Genomic DNA, 18,560 nt, shown 5'->3' on the forward strand with positions numbered 1-18,560 from the left:
GTACATAAGTGTAACTATTCAATTGGTCAACTTGTCCTTCTGTGCAAGAAATAAATATTCCAAACCACTAGGCTACCTGCAACAAGGCTAGGCTACCTTGTGTGATGTGATAGATCTCAAATGAATACAACCACTAGCATAAAAAAACCTGTGGCTGATGCAAACGATCAGAACGTTAATCTTAAAATGTTGATAAACTATAAGGCTATTTCTATTTCTTGACATTATTTGTGTAGCAATGGGCACACGGCAGTAGGCTGTAAGCGCGAATGTTCCAAAATGCAATCAATTAGCAGCGAAACACTGTTCTCCAAAGTGACCGCAAACGCAATTATGCATGTAATTCTTTATTATAAAAGTTGCATTTTTACAGTGAAAATTATCTTCCCCAAACTTGAAACTCACATGCCGCCTACGTATGCCAGTTAGGCTCTACACTGGTCGTAAAGCGGATTAATGTGGTTAATTTTAGTTTTGGCCACTTTAGTTGTGATACAAACCTTATCAAAACATATAGGCCTATGGGCTAGGCCAGTGGTTCCCAAACTTTTTATAGTCCCGTACCCCTTCAAACATTCAACCTCCAGCTGCGTACCCGCTCTCGCACTGTCAAATGTTGTTTTTTTGCCATCATTGTAAGCCTGCCACACACACACACTATACATTAGATTTATTAAACATAAGAATGAGTGTGAGTTTTGTCACAAGAAGGTCAGCATCCTGGAGTCGCCTTCATTGTTGACGTTGAGACTGGTGTTTTGAGGATACTATTTAATGAAGCTGCCAGTTGAGGACTTGTGAGGCGTTTGAGAAACAAACTAGACACTAATGTACTTGTCCTCTTGCTCAGTTGTGCACCGGGGCCTCCCACTCCTCTTTCTATTCTGGTTAGTGCCAGTTTGCGATGTTCTGTGAAGGGAGCAGTATGCAGCGTTGTACGAGATCTTCAGTTTCTTGGCAATTTCTTGCATGGAATAGCCTTCATTTCTCAGAACAAGAATAGACTGACGAGTTTCAGAAGAAAGTTAATTGTTTCTGGCATTTTGAGCCTGTAATCGAACCCATAAGTACTGATGCTTCTGATACTGAACTAGTCTAAAAGGACAGTTTTATTGCTTCTTTAAATCAGGATAACAGTTTGCAGCTGTGCTAACATAATTGCAAAAGGGTTTTCTAATGATCAATTAGCATTTTAAAATTATAAACTTGGTTCCAAGATGGTGTAGCAGTCGGACGTGTGTTTTGTTTACCTCATTTTTATTTCGTATATATTTTAATCTCACTTTCCATCTACGGACTGAATATACTCTCCTACAACCCGCCTCACCCAATGTGGTACGGGTCTGCTATTTTTATACTTTAAAACCGGAACCCCCATCAGAAGCTAGCCAGCTAACTAGCAGTCAGTTAGCCACTGCTAGCGGTCTTCACCGTTAACTCGGACACCAGTAAGCCTAAGCTCGGTCAATACCTGCCAGTCTGCACAGCGCGATATCAACCCAGAGCATATCGGACTGCTTTTTCTCTACCACATCTCCGGATTCCTACCACAAGCTCTGAACCTCTACACCGGATCATCACAGCTAGCTAGCTGCAATCCGAGTGGCTACTCCTGGATAATGTCTCTGTCCKAAAGCAAGCACCAGTTAGACTCGAGCTAGACCCATCTCCCGGCAAGCCGAGGAGGTCCACCAGCCAATTCTTGGGCTACAATACCTCTTTTGCCAATTGGCCTGGACCCTTTACTGCCGACACGGAGCCCTGCCGATCCATCACGACTGGTCTGCTAACGTATTTGTCCGAAGTGGTTTCAATAGGCTCTTCCGTTGCGATGTCACCGAAGGCCTATCTGCAACCCCGGTCCGCTAGCCGTCTGAATCGCCYTGTCTCCAGCTCGCCTTGCGTAGTTGAGACTACTGAATCGGCTCCGAATCACGTATTGCTACTAATTGGACCCTATGATCAGTCGGCTACACATGCCTCTCCCTAATATCAATATGCCTTATCTATTGCTGTTATGGTTAGTGATTGTTGTCTTATTTCACTGTAGAGCCCCCCAGCCCTGCCCAATATGCCTTAGATAGCCCTTTTGTTCCACCTCCCACACATGCGGTGACCTCTAGAGACAAAACCTCTCATCATCACTCAATGCCTAGGTTTACCTCCACTGTACTCACATCCTACCATACCCTTGTCTGTACATTATGCCTTGAATCTATTCTTCCACGCCCAGAAATCTGCTCCTTTTACTCTCTGTTTTGAACCCACTAGACGACCAGTTCTTATAGCCTTTAGTCGTACCCTTATCATACTCCTCCTCTGTTCCTCTGGTGATGTAGAGGTTAACCCAGGCCCTGRAGCCACCAGCACCACACCCATTCCCCAGGTGCTCTCATTTGTTGACTTCTGTAACCGTAAAAGCCTTGGTTTCATTCATGTTAACATCAGAAGCCTCCTCCCTAAGTTTGTTTTATTCACTGCTTCAGCACACTCCGCCAACCCTGATGTCCTGGCTTAGGAAGGCCACCAAAAATCCAGAAATTTCCATCCCCAACTACAACATTTCCCGACAAGATAAAACTGCCAAAGGGGGCGGAGTTGCAATCTACCGCAGAGTTCTGTCATACTATCCAGGTCTGTGCCCAAACAATTCGAGCTTCTACGTTTAAAAATCCAACTTTCCAGAAACAAGTCTCTCACCGTTGCCGCTTGTTATAGACCCCCCTCAGTCCCCAGCTGTGCCCTGGACACCATATGTGAATTGATTGCCCCCCATCTATCTTCAGAGTTCGTACTGTTAGGTGACCTAAACTGGGATATGCTTAACACCCCGGCCGTCCTATAATCTAAGCTAGATGCCCTCAATCTCACACAAATTATCAAGGAACCTACCAGGTACAACCCTAAATCCATAACAACGGGCACCCTCTTAGATATCATCCTGACCAACTTGCCCTCTAAATACACCTCTGCTGTCTTCAACCAGGATCTCAGCGATCACTGACTCAAGGCCTGTATCCGTAATGGGTTCGCGGTCAAACGACCACCCCTCATGACTGTCAAACACTCTCTAAAACACTTCAGCAAGCAGGCCTTTCTAAACGATCTGGCCCGGGTATCCTGGAAGGATATTGACCACATTCCGTCAGTAGAGGATGCCTGGTTGTTCTTTAAAAGTGCTTTCCTCGCCATATTAAATAAGCATGCCCCATTCAAAAAAATGTAGAACTAAGAACAGATATAGCCCTTGCTTCACCCCAGACTTGACCACCCTTGACCAGCACAAAAACATCCTGTGGCGATGTGCATTAGCATCGAATAGCCCCCGCGATATGCAACTTTTCAGGGAAGTAAGGAACCAATATACACAGTCACTTAGGAAAGCTAAGGCTAGCTTTTTCAAACAGAAATTTGCATAATGTAGCACTAATTCCAAAAAGTGTTGGGACACTAAAGTCCATGGAGAATAAGAGCACATCCTCCCACCTGCCCACTGCACTGAGGCTAGGAAACACTGTAACCACGATAAATCTACGATAATCGATCACTTCAAGAAGCACTTTTCTACGGCTGGCCATGCTTTCCACTTGGCTACCCCTACCCCGGCCAACAGCTCTGCACCCCCTGCAGAAACTTGCCCAAGCCCCCCCCCCACTTCTCCTTCACCCAAATCCAGACAGCTGATGTTCTGAAAGAGCTGCAGAATCTGGATCCTTACAAATCAGCTGGGCTAGACAATCTGGACCCTCTCTTTCTAAAATTATCCGCCGAAATTGATACAACCCCTATTACTAGCCTGATCAACTTCTCTTTCGTATCGTCTGAGATCCCCAAAGATTGGAAAGCTGCCGCGGTCATCCCCCTCTTCAAATGGGGATACACTCGAGACACAAACTGGTATAGACCTACAGTTGAAGTCAGAAGTCTACATACACTTAGGTTGGAGTCATTTAAACTTGTTTTTATTTCTTGTTAACAAACTACAGTTTTGGCAAGTGGGTTAGGACATCTATTTTGTGCATGACACAAGTAATTTTTCTAACAATTGTTTACAGACAGAATATTTCACTTATAATTCACTGTATCACAATTCCAGTGGGTCAGAAGTTTACATAGACTAAGTTGACTGTGCCTTTAAACAGCATGGAAAATCCAAGAAAATGATGTCATGGCTCTAGAAGCTTCTGATAGGCTAATTGACATAATTTGTGTCAATTGGAGGTGTAACCTGTGGATGTATTTCAAATCCTACCTTCAAATTCAGTGCGTCTGCTTGACATCATGGGAAAACCAAAAGAAATCAGCCAAGACCTCAGAAAAAAATTGTAGACCTCCACAAGTCTGGTTCATCCTTGGGAACAATTTCCAAATGCCTGAAGGTACCACGTTCATCTGTACAAACGATAGTATGCAAGTATAAACCCCATGAGACCACGCAGCCGTCATACCGCTCAGGAAGGAGACATGTTCTGTTTCCTAGAGATGAACGTACGTTGGTGCGAAAGGTGCAAATTAATCCCTGAACAAAAAGGGGGATGCTTGCAAGCCGAAGAACACCATCCCAACCGTGAAGCACGGGGGTGGCAGCATCATGTTGTGGGGGTGCTTTGCTGCAGGAGGGTCTGGTGCACTTCACAAAATAGATGGCATCATGAGGCCGGAAAATTATGTGGATAAGCAACATCTCAAGACATCAGTCAGGAAGTTAAAGCTTGGTCGCAAATGGGTCTTCCAATTGGACACTGACCCCAAAGCATACTTCCAAAGTTGTGGAAAATGGCGTAAGGACAACAAAGTCAAGGTAATGGAGTGGCCATCACAAAGCCCTGACCTCATCCCATAGAAAATTTGTGGGCAGAACTGAAAAAGCGTGTGCGAGCAAGGAGGCCTACAAACATGACTCAGTTACAKCAGCTCTGTCAGGAGGAATGGGCCAAAATTCACCCAACTTATTGTGGGAAGCTTGTGGAAGGCTACCCAAAACTTTTGACCCAAGTTAAACAATTTAATGGCAATGCTACCAAATACTAATTAAACTTCTGACCTACTGGGAATGTGATAAAATAAATAAAAGTTTAAATAAATCATTCTCTCTACTATTATTCTGTCATTTCACATTCTTAAAATAAAGTGGTGATCCTAACTAACCTAAGACAGGGAATTTTTACTAGGATTAAATGTCAGGAATTGTGAAAAACMGAGTTTAAATGTATTTGGCTAAGGTGTATGTAAACTTCTGACGTCAACTGTATATRCATCCTGCCCAGCCTTTCTAAAATCTTCGAAAGCCAAGTTAACAAACAGATCACCAACCATTTCGAATCCCACCGTACCTTCTCCACTATGCAATCTGGTTTCCAAGCTGGTCATGGGTGCACCTCAGCCACACTCAAGGTCCCGAATGATATCATAACTGCCATCGATAAAAGACAGTACTGTGCAGCTGTCTTCTTCGACCTGGCCAAGGCTTTTGACTCTGTCAATCACCGCATTCTTATCGGCAGACTCAATAGCCTTGGTTTCTCAAATGACTGCCTCGCCTGGTTCACCAACTACTTCTCAGATAGAGTTCAGTGTGTCAAATCGGAGGGCCTGTTGTCCGGACCTCTGGCGGTCTTCTATGGGGGTGCCACAGGGTTCAATTCTCGGGCCGACTCTTTTCTCTGTATATATCAATGATGTTGCTCTTGCTGCTGGTGATTCTCTGATCCACCTCTATGCAGACGACACCATTCTGTATACATCTGGCCCTTCTTTGGACACTGTGTTAACAAACCTCCAAACGAGCTTCAATGCCATACAACACTCCTTCCGTGGCCTCCAACTGTTTTTAAATGCTAGTAAAACTAAATGCATGCTCTTCAACCGATTGCTGCCCACACCCGCCCGCCCTACTGGCATCACTACTCTGGACGGTTCTGACTTAGAATATGTGGACAACTACAAATACCTAGGTGTCTGGTTAGACTGTAAAACTCTCCTTCCAGACTCACATTAAGCATCTTCAATCTAAAAAATAAATCTCGAATCTGCTTCCGATTTCGCAACAAAGCCTCCTTCACGCATGCTGCCAAACATACCCTCGTAAAAGTGACTATCCTACCGATCCTTGACTTTGGCGATGTCATTTACAAAATAGCCTCCAACACTCTACTCAGCAAATTGGATGTGGTCTATCACAGTGCCATAAGTTTTGTCACCAAAGCCCCATATATACTACCCACCACTGCGACCTCGCTACATATTCGTCGCCAAACCCACTGGCTCCAGGTCATCTATAAGTCTTTGCTAGGTAAAGCCACACCTTATCTCAGCTCACTGGTCACCATAGCAACACCCACCTGTAGCACACGCTCCAGCAGGTATATTTCACTGGTCATCCCCAAAGCCAACACTTCCTTTGGCCACCTTTCCTTCCAGTCCTCTGCTGCCAATGACTGGAACGAATTGCAAAAATGACTGAAGCTGGAGACGTATATCTCCCTCACTAACTTTAAGCATCAGCTGTTTGAGCTGCTTACCGATCAATGTACCTGTATACAGCCAATCTGTAAATAGCACACCCATCTACCTCATCGCCATATTGTTATTTATCTTCTTGCTCTTTTGCACCCCAGTATCTCTACTTGCACATCATCATCTGCACATCTATCACTCCAGTGTTAATGCTAAATTGTAATTATTTTRGCCTCTATGGCATATTTATTGCCTACCTCCCTAATCTTCTACATTTGCACACACTGTACATAGATTTTTCTATTTTCTTTTCTTTTGTTTTATTGACTGTATGTTTGTTCATGTGTAACTCTGGTGTTGTTTTTGTCGCACTGCTTTGCTTTATCTTGGCCAGGTCGCAGTTGTAAATGAGAACTTGTTCTCAACTGGCCTACCTGATTAAATAAAAGGTGAAAAAATAAATATAAATAAAATTACCTCACACAACGTGGCATTGGAACACAGGAGTGATGGTTGATGATAATGGGCCTCTGTACGCCTATGTAGTTATTCCATTAAACATCAGCCATTTCCAGCTACAATAGTCATTTACAACATTAACAATGTCTACACTGTATTTCTGATTAATTTGTTATTTTAAATGGACAAAAAATGTGCTTATCTTTCAAAAACAAGGACATTTCTAAGTGACCCCAAACTTTTGAACGGCAGTGTGTGTGTGAAATTAGTTTTGATTTAGAATGGACCATTATCATGCACTTGTCTCAGAACAGGGTCATGGGGGTAAAAAATGTATGTCATCTAAGCACTTAAATAGCTTTTCCCGTGGTTTATTTTCATGCCTGCCAGGTACGCTATACTCCTGCTGTAAAGCGAAACAATGTGCTTAATATTAGGAAAGTTGATAAATGAATATAAACTGAACAAAAACATAAACGCAACATGTAAAGTGTTGGTCCCACATTTCATGAGGTGAAATAAAAGATCCCAGACATTGTCCATACGCACAAAAAGCTTATTTCTCTCAAATGTTGTGCACAAAATTGTTTACATTCCTGTTAGTGAGCATTTCTCCTTTGCCAAGATAATCCATCCACTGACAGGTGTGCATATCAAGAAGCTGATTAAACAGCATGACCATTACACAGGTGCACATTGGGCTGGGGACAATAAAAGGCCACTCTAAAATGTTCAGTTTTGTCACACAACACAAAGCCACATATGTCTGTTTTGTGGGAGCGTGCAATCGGCATGCTGACTGCAGGAATGTCCACCAGAGCTGTTGCCAGAGAATTGAATGTTAATTTTTCTATCCTAAGGCATTTCTTTTCTATCCTAAGGCATTTTATCCAATGTCATTTTAGAGAATTTGGCTATACGTCCAACCGGTGTCACAACTGCAGACCACGTGTAAACACGCCAGCCCAGGACTTCCACATCCGGCTTCTTCACCTGCAGGATCATCTGAGACCAGCCACCCAGACAGCTGATGAAACTGAGGAGTATTTATGTCTGTAAWAAAGCCCTTTTGTGAAAAAAACAAATTCTGATTGGCTGGGCCTGGCTCCACAGTGSGTCCTCCCAGGCCCATGGCTCCACCCCTGCCCAGTCAAGTGAAATCCATAGATTAGGCTGCTGGGTACCAGGGACTGGCACATTTGGGAGGCCACTAATGACCAACAGCAGCATCAGAGCTTGGAGAAGCCTAGTTACCACGACTAAACGGTCAGGTGGAATTTGACTGCGGTCACCGTAACAGCCCTAAGTGGGACTCACAGGAGTTGTAATGGAGTAGGTGCTGGTCGTGGCTGAGCTTGGCCATGTCTCGATGGGACATTGGGTAGGGGGACATGACGGGCCGGCCCAGTGTAGTGGCCCTCAGGTCCTCTGGCCCCACCGCCTGCTTCTTAGGGTCACCATGAGGAGAGAAGGCCCGGGACTTATCTGCAAGACGGGACAAACACACACACACAAACGGTAAGGGATAGGGGGTAGCTGCTATCTTTCTGGAAGCTGAGAACCATCCCTTGGTCAGCCCTAGCTTTTTATTCTCCTTCTCATCATCATCATTACTATCATCATTACTATCATCATCATCATAGCAAGGAGTGCAGCCAGGCAGCGTCTGCGCAGTCAGCCACACAGCAATGCTGCTCCACACAGCCACAGCACACACACTGCCAAACCTTGTAATAGTGTTACACACACACAATCAAATCCCACTGAGGAAGTGAATTTAGCTAGGTGTGTGTTGGGCGAAGGGGTATGAGTTAGGGATAGATTGGGGTGGGGCGGGGTGTGAACCTACGTAATCCGTGAAGTAGAGTCTGCAGCCACCTCTCGTTGCCTTCCAGCTCTGCAGGGACACAGACATACTGCAGCTGATCACATACATCACACTCACACACACAGTCACGCGTACATATGTCCATGTAGGGCTGGGCGATATGACCAAAATATTATATCACTGATTTATTTTAAATTGACGATATGACAGTATTTAACGCTATTTTATGTTTTTTAATAATAAAAGTTCTAAATTTGCTTCATGAGTAATGCGTGACCCTAGGGTGGCAACACATACAGTTGAAGTCGGAAGTTTACATACACTTAGGTTGGAGTCATTAAAATTTGTTTTTCAACCACTCCATAAATTTCTTGTTAACAAACTATAGTTCTGGCAAGTCGGTTAGGACATCTACTTAGTGCATGACACAAGTCATTTTTCCAACAATTGTTTACAGACAGAATATTTCACTTATAATTCACTGTATCACAATTCCAGTGGGTCAGAAGTTAATACACTAAGATGACTGTGCCTTTAAACAGCTTGGAAAATTCCAGAAAATGATGTCATGGCTTTAGAAGCTTCTGATAGTCTAATTTACATAATTTGAGTCAATTGGAGGTGTACCTGTGGATGTATTTCAAGGCCTACCTTCAAACTCTGCCTCTTTGCTTGACATCATGGGGAAAAAAATAAAAAATCAGCCAATACCTCAGAAAAAAATGGTAGACCTCCACAAGTCTGGTTCATTCTTGAGAGCAATTTCCAAATGCCTGAAGGTAGGTACCACGTTCATCTGTACAAACAATAGTACGCAAGAATAAACACCATGGGACCACGCAGCCGTCATACCGCTCAGGAAGGAGACGTGTTCTGTCTCCTAGAGATGAACGTACTTTGGTGCAAAAAGCGCAAATCAATCCCTGAACAACAGCAAAACGACCTTGTGAAGATGCTGCAGGAAATAGGTACAAAAGTATCTATATCCACAGTAAAACGAGTCCTATATTCACATAATCTGAAAGGCCGCTCAGCAAGGAAGAAGCCACTGCTCCAAAACCGCCATAAAAAATCCAGACTACGGTTTGCAACTGCACATGAGGACAAAGAACGTACTTTTTGGAGAAATGTCCTCTGGTCTGATGAAACAAAAATAGAACTGTTTGGCCATAATGACCATCGTTATGTTTGGAGGAAAAAGAGGGAGGCTTGCAAGCCGAACAACACCATCCCAACCGTGAAGCACGGGGGTGGCAGCATCATGTTGTTGGGGTGCTTTGCTGCAGGAGGGTCTGGTGCACTTCACAAAATAGATGGCATCATGAGGTAGGAAAATTATGTGGATATATTGAAGCAACATCTCAAGACATCAGTCAGGAAGTCAAAGCTTGGTCGCAAATGGGTCTTCCAAATGGACATTGACCCCAAGCATACTTCCAAAGTTGTGGCAAAGTGGCTTAAGGACAACAATGTCAAGGTATTGGAGTGGCCATCACAAAGCCCTGATCTCAATCCCATAGAACATTTGTGGGCCGAACTGAGCGTGTGCGAGCAAGGAGGCCTATAAACCTGACTCAGTTACACCAGCTCTGTCAGGAGGAATGGGCCAAAATCCACCCAACTTATTGTGGGAAGCTTGTGGAAGGCTACCCAAAACATTTGACTCAAGTTAAAACAATTTAAAGGCAACGCTACCAAATACTAATTGAGTGTATGTAAACTTCCGACCCACTGGGAACGTAATGAAATAAATAAAAGCTGAAATAAATAATTCTCTCAACTATTATTCTGACATTTCACATTCTTAAAATAAAGTGGTGATTCTAACTGACCTAAAACAGGGAATTTCTACTTGGATTAAATGTCAGAAATTGTGAAAAACTGAGTTTAAATGTATCTGGCTAAGGTGTATGTAAACTTCCGACTTCAACTGTACATTCTAAGTGATTTCAATGGGTCTTTATTCTGATTGTTTTATACTGTTCAATTCAACACKATTTTTTTAATCAATTTCTGCATTTGACATCATTTCCACACTGCCATGTAGGGCTGCACGATATGAGCAAGCAATCTGGGCCGTATTTTTAACCAAATGTTGCAATATGACTTGCGATTTAGAGCAAAATACTTGGGTTAACTGTTGGAATCATGGAAATAGAATGTCTATTCTAGTTATATAGTTAGAATATAATTTGTTTGACATGACAACTAATGAAAATGCCAGGGAGGAGTTATTATGACAGGGTAGGAACAAAAGTGTCGTTAGGTGTTTCCTAGGTGACCCTATAATCTTTGGCTACATTTAATGTTTTCTCTTAGCTACTTCATGTAGCTAACATATTCTTTCTTTGTGTATTCCTCTTTGATTTCGAAGATACTGTTGCACAAACATGCTGATTTAGGTCTACACCATCACTATTATTATCAGGCTGTATTAGCTAGCTACGTTTGCTCTTACTCAGTACATTTATTAGCTAGCTAGAAATTAGCTTTAGCGGCTAACAATCAGCGGCTCACAAGATTTGGGAACAACTTGCTAAGAAAAGACAAACTAGCTGTTTGCAGATGTAAGAAACACAAACTAATAGTGTAATTATAGAATGCTGGTAGATTTATATTAAGAAGCAAAGTGACAACTGCATCATTGTCATCAACATTGTTGCATATGCTGCATTGACCATGCAGACTGAACGCAAGTGTCTCGTGGTCAAGGAACATCAAATGTTCTCCTTGAGTGACAGGAGCCGGGGCTAGGTCTGTGTGGAAAGCGGCATAGAGAGAGAGAGAGAGAGAGAGAGAGAGTGGAGAGAGATGACTCAAGTAGCGAAGTAAACTATAAAAATGGACGTCACACACTGCGTATCACATTTAACAATCCAAAAATTCTAATACCGTTATAGAAGGTAAAGTAAAAACCCACACCGGTCCGTGCATCAATACCGGTATATCGCAAAAAACGGTATACCGCCCAGCCCTATGTCCATGCAGCTCGAATCCCCAGATGGAAACTCTTCAGTCCTCCATGTCTGTCTGACTATTTATAACTCCAGCTCAACAGTGGAGAATTTTGTGTAAACATCTGCTAATTAACTTCTAAATAAGACTAGGTCTGGATAGGTCTAGTAACTCACATGGAGCACAACTCCACAATGATATCAAAGACTGAACTTTACACAGATCCCGCTGCATGGTTATACCTGACTGTGAGCCCAACGATCAATACCTGCACTTTAGACAACACACTGTGGAACTGACAGAGTCCTCAAGTAAGCATGGAATTACCCAGAGCTACCAGGAGCTTCTAAACAATAGCACCAATGTAGAATCAAAGTAACAGTTTAGCTGTAGGAGGGAGTTGTGTTTAGACTGAGCAGGAGGGTGAGAGGAGCTGGGGAGAGAGAGGGCTGATGTTCGTACCGTCTTTGTCGCTGGCGGAGGGGCTACGTGGGTGGACGCGGGGGCTGCTGATGTTATGGGGGTCTCCCTGCGCTGGGTAGGGGTGCTGTTTGCTGGGCTGACCTGCATGCTGCTTGGCCTCCTGGGAGGACTCTCCATGAGCCATGCTGATCTGCTGCTGGTAGAGAGCCAGGGCATGAGGGGGCAGCTCAGCCTTACTACACCCGCCCCGAGGTCCACCATCCGGCATCTGGGGCATCTGCACACACAGGAGAGAGAAGCCTGGTGAGCAACAGATACACATACAAACAATATACACCCGGGAGATCCCACATCTAATGACCCGGTTCCTCTTATTTTCCCTAATGCCTGGCATCTTGTTTCTCCTCTGGGTCAATGTATCCCCTCTCCTCCAGCTGGCCTGCTTATCTAATACAAATATGATAGGACTTCATCATTTTACTCGCCATGCTGTTATCTGTGTAAGAAGCAGTATTGTCATTACAGGAGGGCTGGCCTTAATACCACTAGGGGGTAGAATGACCAGGCTGGACTAATCCAAGGACTTATCTGTTACTGATTCTACCTGGCTGGCTTCCATATGCTTTCCAAGGATGGAGGAGACAAAGATACAGGCTGTGGCCCTGGCGTGGGATGCACTGACTCACACAGAAAGTGGTAAGACTCACAATAGGGGGGATGGCAGCAGCCCTCTGTTTGAGCTGCTTCAGGTCCATGGGCTTCTGCAGGGGGGAGGAGATGACCCCATCATGGGCATAGTTCAGCAGGCTGGGACGGCTGGGAGACGTCATCCTGGAGAGGGAGAGAAAGAGAGAGAGAGACACAGAGAGAAAGAGAGACACAGAGAGAGAGAGAGAAAGAGAAGTAGAGGAGAGAGCAAGAGAGAGAAGTAACTAGAACACAGAGTTCCCCAGTCAGTAGCATGCCAATGGATGTCCCACGCATTCCTTAATATGGCCACAGCCCAGATTCTCTTATTTACTTTCCCAATAAACACAGATTGACCTGGAGCAGAACCTCGCACTATGAAAACACAAAGAGAGCAGAGGTTCTGATTGTGTTTCCATCCCACATGCATTACCACCCATCCCCCACTCACAGATACACTCATACAAACTTACAAAGATACTCTGCCACACACACACACAGACAAGAGACTGGGGAGCACACACACTCCCTCCCATTGTTTGCTTTGGCACAGAGGGCAACGTTTCCCTAGGCTCTGCCAATACATGCAGTCTGCTGTCATGGAAAAAACAGAACAAATACCATGCAAACACTGCAGGACGAATCACCACTCCCCCAAGCCGTCAGCCCACATCTTTGACACACACATTTGCGCTTGCAGGCAAACACACTCAGACAGAAGCACGCAGGTACATACAAAATGAGGACATTTTACTGATATCGATAATGACAAGTTGCCTATACTAGAACAATATTGTTTGATGGTGAAGAGAAAGGTGAAGTCTGTCAATATAGGCAACAGCTAACAGGACAACGGATTTTCAGCATTTAAAGTTGTAGTAGTGGTGGTTTTAAGGGCAATATGAAAAAGTAACTGTGTGCACATTAATGTTAAAAACATATCTTTAGAGTTATCGTTAAAAGGTTTTTGTACATATCACCTAGCTCTAGTACATATGCACACACTCACAAAGGCAGATGGAGTTTATGTTGATGATTGTTGTAGAGTATTGGCCACAAATGGCTTGACATCTTAGGGCTATACAGAAGAACACTAGTGACACTCTTCCCCTCTTCCCTTCCCCAGTCCAGATGTAGGTCTCGCTGCAGTGGGGAATCCAGAACCCCCCCCCACCTTAGTCAATGCCACTCTGACATTGTTTATCCTAATATCCATTCTTTTACTGTAGATTTGTGTGTATTGTTGTAAATTGTTAGATACTACTGCACTGCTGGAGCTAGGAACACAAGCATTTCACTACACCTGCAATAACATCTGCTAAAAATGTGTGTTTGATAAATAAATTTGCCACAGCCCCCCCAGCCCTGAGCCCACACCTATAACCCCCCACCCAGCCCTGAGCCCCCACATGCAACCCCCCCAAACCTTGAGCCCCACATGCAACCCAACCAGCCAGAGCCCTCACATGCAACCCCTCCTACCCCACCCAGCCCTGAGCCCTCACATGAAACCCCCCCTACCCAGCACTGAGCCCCACATGCAACCCCCCTACCACACCCAGCCCTGTGATCCTCACTTGAAACCCCCCAGCCTGAGTCTACATACCCCCCACCCTGAGCCCTCACATGAACCCCCCCCAGCCCTGAGCCCCCACATGCAAACCCTCCCAGCTCCTGAGCCCCCAAATGCAACCCTCCCTCCCCTACTCAGCCCTGAGCCCCCACCTGTTCTTCTCTGTACTGTCCAACTCCTCCAACTCGTCAGCGCTGCAGGTGGCACTAGAGTCACTGTCTGCGTGGGAGCCCGTCTTGGGCCCATGGTCCCTCTTGGAGCTCTTGGATGAGCTCTTGCTCTCCTCTGCATCTGCAGTGGGGGGCTTCATGTCTCGGTCTGTGGATTCGCTTGGCTGCTCCTTGCTGCCCTCCTCCTCTGTCTTCACCTCCTGCTTGATGGCCTTCCCCACTTCTCCTGGGGGTTTCTCATCTCCTCCCTGGCCCATGTGGGAACCTGAGGCCTCCTTGTCCCCAGAGTTTGAGCCAGCTTTGGCCCTGCCATTACCCTCCTCTTTGGCCTTGCTGTCCTCAGAGGAACGCGGAGAGGGCAGGCTCTCTGTGTCAGAGCTGTTGTTAGCACCACCTGGTAAAGGAGAGCGAGAAGGACAGATAAAGAATGGAAGACCGCAGATATTACATCGGCTGCCTAGCTGAGTAGTAATCTAGTAAATAAAAATAAAATAAAATGTTATTGATCGCATACAGATATTTAGCAGATGTTACTGCGAGTGTAGCAAAATCCAACAGTGCAGTAATAAAACAATACAGCAAAGTTGCTTAGGAGCCATGAACAGGGCGACCATGTCTATCGGTGCCATCTTGCTATCATGTAAAATCCTCGTCCTCTTTCACATCCTTCTCTCTTGTGCCCCATCTTTCTCTAAAACCAGATTTCTCAAAGTGCCACTTTCCACCTAATTGGCTTTCACTGTACAATGAGGGAGAACACAAAACCAATTTTGAATGTGGAGGAAATACCCTGGGACTTCCCAGCTCTATTCTGGTAACTGAGACTATAGGTATATCAACAAATTACTACATCAGGGGTCGGCAATATGTAGCATTCGGAAAGTATTCAGACCCCTTGACTTTTTCCACATTTTGTTAGGTTATAGCCTTATTCTAAAATAAAATCGTTTTTCCCCCTCAATCTACACACAATACCCAATAATGACAAAGTGAAAATAGGCCTTTTGAAAATAAAAAACAAAAATATGTTATTTACATAAGTATTCCGACCCTTTGCTATGAGACGCCAAATTGAGCTCAGGTGCATCCTGTTTCCATTGACCATCCTTGAAATGTTTCTACAACTTGATTGGAGCACCTGTGGTAAATTAAATTCATCGGACATGATTTGGAAAGGCACACACCTGTCTATATAAGGTCCCACAGTTGACAGTGCATGTCAGAGCAAAAACCAAGCCATGAGGTCGAAAGAATTGTCTGTACAGCTCAAAGACAGGATTGTGTCGAGGCACATTTCTGCAGAATTGAAGGTCCCCAAGAATACAGTGGCCTCCATCATTCATAAATGGAAGAAGTTTGGAACCAGTAAGACTCTTTCTAGAGCTGGCTGCCCGGCCAAACTGAGCAATCGGGGGAGAAGGGCTTTGGTCAGGGAGGTGACCAAGAACCCGATGGTCACTCTGACAGAGCTCCTCTGTAGAGATGGGAGAACCTTCCAGAAGGACAACCATCTCTGCAGCACTTCCCCAATTAGGCCTGTATGGTAGAGTGGCAAGACGGAAGCCACTCAGTACAAGGTACATGACAGCCTACTTGGAGTTTGCCAAAAAGCACCTAAAAGGACTCTCAGACCATGAGAAACAAGATTCTCTGTTCTGATGAAACCAAGATTGAACTGTTTGGCCTGAATGCCAACCGTCACGTCTGGAGGAAACCTGGCACCATCCTTACAGTGAAGCATAGTGGTAGCAGCATCATTCTGTGGGAAAGTTTTTCAGTGGCAGGGACTGGGGGATAAAAAATAAAAATGTTTTTGCTTTGTCATTATGGGGTATTGTGTGTAGATTTATGAGGTTAAAAATCAATTTAATAAATGTTCAACATAACAAAATGTTGAAAAAGTAAAGGGGTCTGAATACTTTCTAAATGCACTTTGTCATTTTAGTTTTGGGTCAAAAATACTCAAATCACCAGGAATTTAGCCAAAATCTGTTGAAGTATTCCCACAAATATTGATTCTAGATGCAAAGACTGAGCTATTGAGATGCCAAGGTTCCACAGCTCTCCATGGTTACTAATATACTAGAAACGACGAGCAATAACAGTTAACAGTAGTGCGAATTTGGCCTAAAGTGAGTTGAGGGGCCGTTATCAACCCAGGGTATTTAAATGAGTCTACCAGTAATATGAGCAATCAGCCAGGATCCAAAAGAAGATTCTAGAAATAAAAACGCAGATGTTGGTATGTAGACCACATGTGTGAAAAAAGTATTTATCTAAATAATGAATGTCTCAGCCAAGTGCTTTGAATTCCCATGCACCCATGGTCAGAATCTCATTTTGATGATTGCAGTCTTTGTATTCTCAGAAGAATCGCATTCAACTCCACATTCTACACAGACATTATTGTGATGCTGTTAAAAGTCCATATTGCACTTAATTCTTCCTTCAGCACTCAAGACACTCCAGATATTTCTAATCAAGAAATACTGTCATCACATATCGTAATCATAAAAACATAACCTTCAAATTGATTGAAAACGGTTTCATAAACTTGTTTCAACAAAGTGTACATGGCTGGTTTCTAATCAGTCCATGTGAATGAGTGATTGCAAGTTCATGGAAGTATTCTGACAGTGCTTATGGATGGTATACTGACAATGGCTCCCTGTCCTCTATGACATTGATTATTGTAGTGTGTGTGTTGTCCCTACCTTCTCCATCCTCGGGGGCCTCCTCCTCGTTGCCGCTGGCCCCGGAGCCCTCCATCTCCTCCTCCTCGGCAGCAGACGGGGCGCTGGCCTCTTCACTTTGTAGAGCTTTGCCTTTACGCCGCGCCTTACGCTCTCTCTCCTGGGTGAAAACCAACACACTAAATACCGCAGCTTGGGAACAACACGCCTACTGCTGTCTGTAACTCAGAGGAATGGCTTGCACTAAGATAGGTGCATTACTAGGTCAGACTATAGGTTTTCTTTGAAAGAGTTAATCATTTAATTGTTCTAGAAAGGAAGATGAGACATTACCGATTTCATTTTATGCTGTTGCAGAATCTCGTCGAGTTTCTGCCTCTTCTTATAGTTGAAGTAGAAATTCTTGCACTGGGACACAGTTTTGGAGCCCACCATCTTGGCGATGGCCGACCAATTCCTACCATACTGGAGAAGACCTGGAAGAAACATGGACAAGGATTAGACTACAGCACATGCAGACAAGCCAGGACTTTATTACATAGAATAATCATTTAAATCTAATTTACTACATGAAGAACGACAATCTGTCAATAAACATCTGTCAGTTGAGTCCAAGATATTTTTCCTCCCTCCCCTCCAGCTCAACAGTTTTGTCAAATTGCATAAATCACACCATGTGTTGTTCTTAGCTGAACCTGTCATATCAATCTAACTAATGACATCACTAATTCTCATCGCTGGGCTGGGGTCATTCTGATAAAGACTGGTGCTTTGCCCGGTCAACCACATGATAGTGCCTTACACAAAAGGCTAGAAGCCCTGCTGTGCCCAAAGTTGAGACAGATCAACCTGTCTTGGGACCACACTGCTACTGTGTGTGTGTGTGTGTGTGTGTGTGTGTGTGTGTGTGTGTGTGTGTGTGTGTGTGTGTGTGTGTGTGTGTGTGTGTGTGTGTGTGTGTGTGTGTGTGTGTGAGCGGAGAACGATAGAGTTCGAATTGACTGCATCTGTGATGCATTGTGGGTAAATTGTGACTGATTGATCTACAAATAATAATGAGTAGCTACTTATGATACAAGGTGATTAGTCAGTCGGCAGTCGCCTGCAGTGGTGGTTGCAATGTGGAACAAGCCCAACGTGTGTGTGCGTGTTTTACTTCCACCCCCCCCAGAGTGTCCAGTCAGCTAAGGGCAGCTCATTAACAGTAGCCGCTGTAAGGAGCTTACAACGCCCAATTGTTTCCTGTGCCAGCCTGACAGCTTCTGGCATGAGGAAAGACTCTCGTGGGCCAGGCCACGCTCCGTTATCAGTGGGCA

General features: G+C 44.4%; 1 protein-coding gene across 18 annotated transcripts in view; it reads right to left on the reverse strand.

Annotated features, from left to right (window-relative positions):
• Nucleotides 1-18,560, reverse strand: part of ncor2 (nuclear receptor corepressor 2) — a 190,275-nt gene that overhangs the window by 27,206 nt on the left and 144,509 nt on the right. For 10 of the 18 annotated variants that reach the window (XM_070446998.1, XM_070446997.1, XM_070446995.1 and 7 more), the window contains exons 18-24: nt 17,578-17,720; nt 17,266-17,404; nt 14,534-14,945; nt 12,829-12,952; nt 12,161-12,398; nt 8,765-8,812; nt 8,233-8,400 (exon numbers count right to left, since the gene is read on the reverse strand). In XM_070446998.1, coding sequence (XP_070303099.1) covers nt 8,233-8,400; nt 8,765-8,812; nt 12,161-12,398; nt 12,829-12,952; nt 14,534-14,945; nt 17,266-17,404; nt 17,578-17,720 — 1,272 coding nt within the window. The remainder of the gene's footprint in view (nt 1-8,232; nt 8,401-8,764; nt 8,813-12,160; nt 12,399-12,828; nt 12,953-14,533; nt 14,946-17,265; nt 17,405-17,577; nt 17,721-18,560) is intronic. The other 8 variants (XM_070447011.1, XM_070447005.1, XM_070447003.1 and 5 more) reach the window with 5 other exon arrangements.

The sequence above is a fragment of the Salvelinus sp. IW2-2015 genome, linkage group LG15 (assembly GCF_002910315.2).
Source record: "Salvelinus sp. IW2-2015 linkage group LG15, ASM291031v2, whole genome shotgun sequence".
NCBI lineage: Eukaryota > Metazoa > Chordata > Actinopteri > Salmoniformes > Salmonidae > Salvelinus > Salvelinus sp. IW2-2015.